The 6,307-nt window shown below is 36.9% G+C and overlaps 1 protein-coding gene across 1 annotated transcript in view; it reads left to right on the forward strand.

The window, feature by feature from the left end:
- The window catches only part of ATRN (attractin), a 163,190-nt gene that overhangs the window by 45,143 nt on the left and 111,740 nt on the right, over positions 1–6,307 (forward strand). Inside the window, exons 2-3 of the mRNA XM_017504810.2 lie at positions 1,361–1,444; positions 5,300–5,413. Coding sequence (XP_017360299.1) covers positions 1,361–1,444; positions 5,300–5,413 — 198 coding nt within the window. The remainder of the gene's footprint in view (positions 1–1,360; positions 1,445–5,299; positions 5,414–6,307) is intronic.

Raw genomic sequence — 6,307 nt, forward strand, 5'->3', positions numbered from 1 at the left:
GCCTCAGCCTCCTGAGTAGCTGGGATTACAGGCACGCACCACCATGCCCAGCTAATTTTTTTTGTATTTTTAGTAGAGACGGGGTTTCACCATATTGACCAGGATGGTCTCGATCTCTTGGCCTCGTGATCCACCCGCCTCGGCCTCCCAAAGTGCTGGGATTACAGGCTTGAGCCACCGCGCCCGGCCTGGAAATAGCTTCTTAAATAAAACAGTTTGGTATAGCAACAGATACTTGCAGGTTGCAATGGCCCATGCCTGTAATCCCAGCATTTTGGGAGGCCAAGGCAGGAGGATTGCTTGAGGGCAGAAGTTCAAGCTTGGGCAACATTGTGAGACTCTGTCTCTACAAAAAATAAAAAAAACATAAATTTAAGAAATTTGTGGCTGGGTGTGAAGGCTCAAGCCTGTAATTCTAGTGTTTTGGGAAGCCGAGGTGGGAGGATCTCTTGAGGCCAGGAACTCGAGACCAACCTGGACAACATAGTGAGACCCCATCTTTTCCAAGAGAAAAAAAGATGACATAAAATACAAAGAAAAGTAAGCTGAGAAGATATATTTGTAGCATGTTTAACATAGACGTGGGAGGTATCTTTAATATAAAAAGAGCTCCTAAAAATTAATTTGAAAAAGATGACTTAGTAGCAAAGTAAGAAAAGACTATGGTATCTTAATTCACAAAGGAGGAAGTAGCACAGATGGTTAAAATATATGAGAAGATCTTCAAACATCAGGGTTAGTGTTATAGCAGTTGAAACATTAGTGGGATATCAGGATATTCCTATTATATTGTCAAGACCTAAAAGTATTAGTAAACTTCACTCTTGGTACAAGTATGGGAAGCTTATGGGAGGGTGGTAGATACCACTTCAGAAGCAGCAGTGAGATAGCCATGATGGGTTTGTGCTCTCTTGTGACTTCATGTGCTTGCTTGCACACACAGTTAGGCTGTCCTCATCATTACTGTTTTAACTGCACTTTACTTATAACTGTTTGATCTTATTTTTTAAAAACAAATTTACATTTATAAATAAGTTCTTGTGGCCATTTTCATCAAAAGTATGATTTTCCCTTCTCAGCTAGAAAGATTTAGGTATGTTTTGTTCATTCCTGTTGGCTTTAATATTTTTCTTCTTTTTTTATGTGTGTGATAAGTTCATTTCATCTAAATTTATGCAATCTGAATATAACTATCTAGTCATTTTCTACTGGTTATAGTGTGGGTTAATGTACCCATTATGGTTAATTTGTTTTGTATTAAGAATTAAGAAATATTAATATATGAAAATATATAAAACATGTAAATATATATGGAATTAATATAGTAGACCTAAGTTTTCTTTTTTAATTTAAATTACAGACTAACTGGATCTTCTGGGTTTGTAACAGATGGACCTGGAAATTATAAATATAAAACGAAGTGCACATGGCTCATCGAAGGACAGTAAGTAGTAATGGCTGACTTAATTTTTGTTTTTTAGGTTAGAGGTCAGTGTGACATTACTTTTCCTACAAGTCAAATTAATAATCTGTAACATAAAGTACTTAAAACATTTATTTGATATTTTTTCATTTGACAGATGAATTTTGTTTTCTTAGTTTTCATTTATTTAAAAGTTTAATGTTGATTTAATGCTGCAAATGAATTGAACACACCAGAAATTTGTGTATTTCCAACTGTAATAGTTTAGAAATGGTTACATATTTTTAATGGTTTGCTTAAAGCATTAGAAAATTACAATATTGTGTTATTCTTCTAAGTAGCTATTTTTATTGTGGATAAGAAAATTGTAATAACTATTACTGCCTAAGTGATCCCTTCGCTGGACCTGCTGTCCCTCTATCTGTTCTCTTTTTTTTCTCCTTGTCTTTATGGCAGACTTTTAAAGCAGTATTTCTCAAACTTTTTTTGGTCTCAGGACCTCTTTATACTCTTAAACTGTGAGGATTCCAAATAAGTTTATTTATTTATTTTTTCTGAGATGGAGTCTCACTCTATGACCCAGGCTGAAGTGCAGTGACGTGATCTAGGCTCACTGCAACCTCTGCCTCTTGGGTTCAAGCAATCCTGCCTCAGCCTCCAGAGTAGCTGGAATTACAGGCACGTGCCACCATGCCCAGCTAACTTTTGTGTTTTGTAGTAGAGACAGAGTTTTACCATGTTGGACAGGCTGGTCTTGAACTTCTGACCTCAAGTGATCCGCCTGCCTCAGCTTCCCAAAGTGCTGGAATTGCAGGCATGAGCCACTGTCCAGCCCCAAATAAGTTTATGTTTAACTATCTGTATTCACCATATTGGAACTTACAACCGTGAAGTATTATTTATTCATTTAAAAGCAACAATTACAAGCCCATTACATGTTAGTAAAAATGATATTTTAATGAAAAAAAATCCTATATTAGAAAAATTGTAGTGAAAAGAATGGCATTGTTTTACATTTTTGCAAATATCTTTAATGTCTAGCTTAATAAAAGACAGCTGGATTATCATATCTTCTGTATTCACTTTGTTGTAGTATGTTCTTGTGGTTGAAGTGTGTCAAGAAAATGAGGCCTCACTTGAATATGAAGTAGGAAAAAAGAGATTTTAATAGTACAGTGTTTTAAAATAATTGTGTATAGTCTTCTTTGATACCATACCAAAATTTGACAAGTAGTAATTTCTTCTTCTTTTTTTTTTTTTTTTTAAGAATTGTTGATCTCGAACTTTCCCAAAACAAAGTAGTAATTTCTTAAAAGTAAATTGCAGTACGGAATCTGAAACTGTGTGAAGAAACTTTTGGTACTTGTTAAATTAAAATCCATTGGTTTTCTTGCACCGAATGGATCTTTTGCCCATCCATGATTTGGTAACATGCGCATTTGGAAAAGAACAGTTCATTGAATTATGCCTATCTTTCATATGTTGATATATTTGTTCCATTACATAGTATTTTAAAAATCACATTGGTTCACATCAAAAAGTCTCCTCTGCTTGAAAGCTTGTATTTTGTCAGCGAATACTGTCAGTTGTTTTCTTTGAAGTAACAGGCTTGCTTTGCTCATTTTTAAGAAAATGTCTGCCAGGTATCCAACTCTGAATAACCATAGTTTGTTGATTGTTCTTTTAAGTAAACATGGTAAATGATGTTCTGAGAAAAAAGTAGCTAGTTCAGCCTGCAACTTAAACAATTGCAAAAGTGGTTTTCATTGAGAGGATCACTGTGCTTCTATTAGGTAAGAGAAGTGTTTTATACTTGCTTTCCATCTTGTCACACAGAATGTTAAAGAGATGTCTACAAATTGGTCAGGATTTAATAAAATAAGCAGTTTTTAACTGCTTAATCAAGATATCCTTAAGTGAAACTGGAAGTTTTTCTTTTTTTGTGAGTGGTTGGTGAAGAATAGCAGTGATCACTAGCACCATTTGCTGCTGCTGTCTTGATTTGTTCTAAGATGCCCACAGTTTCACTTATCATTGCTTCTTGCACCATTAGTAAATGCCAGCATGGCGATAAAAGACATGATATCTTAGTTTTACTGCGAAGGTAGTTTTGACCTCCTGAGACCCCCCCATAAGGCTCTCAGGGCCTGTAGCATTTTGTGGACCTCATTTTGAGAACTGCTGCTCTAAGGAACTCTGCTCTGTCCTATCAGTTCATTGCCACCTGACACCCGCCTCCACTGTTTTTCTGAATGTGCTCTCAGTGGTTGCTCCTCCTCAGCGTAAGCGAAAAACTGAGCAAAAAACTTTCATTCCTCCTTTTCCTTATTCCCCACATTTAGCCTGTCAGTAAGTTCTGTCAGTTTTCCCTCTAGAGTGTCTCCCCAATCCATCACCAGACTCCTTTTCACCTCTCATCTCTACAACTGGGAGACCCACCATCCTCTCTCCTGGGCCATGTAATAGCCTTGAAATTGGCCTCCCGATTTCTTCTTTTGCCCCTTGCCCACCTCCCACTTCTCATCTCCTAAACGATTTTCTCTGTTTGCTTTGTTTCAGGCATGCTGATTTTCTCCATGTTGCTTGGACACATCAGTCTCTTTCTCCCTTAAGACCATGCTGTTCCCTCCGTCAGAAATGTTTTTCCTGGGGCTTTTCACATGGCTTGTTTTTTGTCATTCTCATGTCTCCAAAGCTTACTGGGCTACCTCTCTACTACTTTTTGCACTGCCACATCACCTTCTTTTAATTTCTTCACAGTACTCATCACTATCTGAGTTTCCTGTTGATGTACTTACTTCATTGTTAACCTAGAGATATTAACTAAGTATGGGGTAGAGGAAAGGTCTAAACTGGAGAAATAGATTTAGGCATCAGCAGGCTATAATAATGTCGTTATTCTCAGAGCTTTCTGAGTGGAGTGTTGGGCTGAAGCCAGGCTAGAGAGTGAAGGGGTGAGTGAGTTAGAGGCACTGGAGAAAGCAAAGTCTTCTGTGAAGTTTTACCTTACTGGGAGGAGAAAGGGTACGGCAGGTATTTGGTAGAGGGAGAGTTGGGATTTGAGGCTTTTTGTTTCTATTTTTGTAAAATATGTGATACTTAAGCAGATTTAATTGTGGATGCAAACCTTCCAGATGAGAGGGAGATGCCAAATATTTGAGAAACAGAAGGAGAAGCAGATAGGTATAGAGTTTTGGAAATTGTAATTTTAGGTTTTTTTTTTTTTTTGGTCTGGGTGCTGAGCATAAGCAGGGGTTGGGACTGGGTGGTATGAAATAGTCATTGAGAGTTAGCAGTTGTGGAGAGGGAGAGAGAATTGGCAGGACTGCTGGCAGAATCTGAGTTCCATTTGCAGTTGGTGAGCAGAGACCAATGCTGGAACTAGTCTACCCAGTGGTGTGCTGTAGAGGTATGGCTTTCTCCAGTAGAGCTTAGTATTTTTTTTTTTTTTTTTTTGCCCTCTGATTCAGTCTTAGAGCAGATAACTTGTTTCCTGTATAACAGAGCTTTTGCCAGCCAGTGTCATGAAAAATCAGAGGGGCTGGCAAATTTAGTGGATTAACAGGCATGTTTATGAAATGACGTAGTGTGGAATCTGAAGTTGAGTAAGGAAGTGCAGAAATTGGGGGGCTAATGGATTGGTTCAGAAGCTGTTAAAGAATAGCCAGTGAATGGACTGTAAGGCCCAGAGTCATGGACCATATCAATTTTGCTTCCCATTGCATGTTTAGTAGTCTCTTGCTCATAGCACTAAATAAGTCATTGACAAATGAAGGAATACGAATTATATATTATTAATTTTAAAATCTGTATTTTTATATTCTCAAATGTCTGATAGTTGTGATGATAACTTTATTCCTTTTTTATTCTTTTCAGGCCAAATAGAATAATGAGACTTCGTTTCAATCATTTTGCTACAGAGTGTAGTTGGGACCATTTATATGTTTATGATGGGGACTCAATTTATGCACCGCTAGTTGCTGCATTTAGGTAAGCTCAGTCATCTAAGCATTTTTCATCATTATTTGATTTTTAAATTTAAACATATTGCAGACCTATGTAATATGCAGTGACTCATGCAATTAGCTTTCTGGGGATGAGCATTTAGATGGTTTTCAACATGTTGCCATCTGAAAGGTGCTATGGTTAGGATGATTCTTGTATATTGGTCATTGTGTACACGAGCAAGTATTTCTTCTACAAAGAAACAAAATTACTAGGTCAGAGTGAATGAGCATTTAAGTTGTCACAGCCTTAAGTTGTTAGTGTGCTCTGTGAAAGCACAGAGGCTGGGTGAGTGAAGGGAAGAGTAATAGGAGATGGTTTGTTCATTGGGTAGGGCCTGGCAAGGAACAAGGCTTTTACTGAATGTGATGGTGGTGGTGAATCAATAATTGGGCAAAGTCATGGACATATGAAGAAATGAAGCAGGTAGGCAAAAGAAATGTGATTAAACTCAGGAGTAAAAAGAACTCAGAACCACAATTTTAAAAATTGCCTTTTACTTATTAAATTAGCAAAATTCAAATAGAACTAGTAGTCCTTGTTGGCAGAGTGAAGTGGGATGGACTGTTCATTCTGTATTGATAGGATTTCAAGTCACATATCTTTTCTGGAAAGCAAGTTGTTATTATGGCTCTAGAGTCTTAACGGCATCATTTAGACCCTTTTACTCAGTAAGTGTCTTTTTTTTTCTTTGAAACCGGTCACCCAACAAACACTTATTTAGAATCTATTATGTGCTGGGTTGTGAGTGAGGCCCTAAGGAGAACCTAGGAAGCTTTTAATGACATAGAAAATGCATATATATATTTTTTTTTTTTTTTTTTTTTTTAGGTTTTTTTATTTTTTTTTTTTTTTTTTTTTTTTTTTGAGACGGAGTTT

The sequence above is a fragment of the Cebus imitator genome, unplaced genomic scaffold (genome assembly GCF_001604975.1).
Source record: "Cebus imitator isolate Cc_AM_T3 unplaced genomic scaffold, Cebus_imitator-1.0 Scaffold328, whole genome shotgun sequence".
In the NCBI taxonomy this organism is placed as follows: Eukaryota; Metazoa; Chordata; class Mammalia; order Primates; family Cebidae; genus Cebus; species Cebus imitator.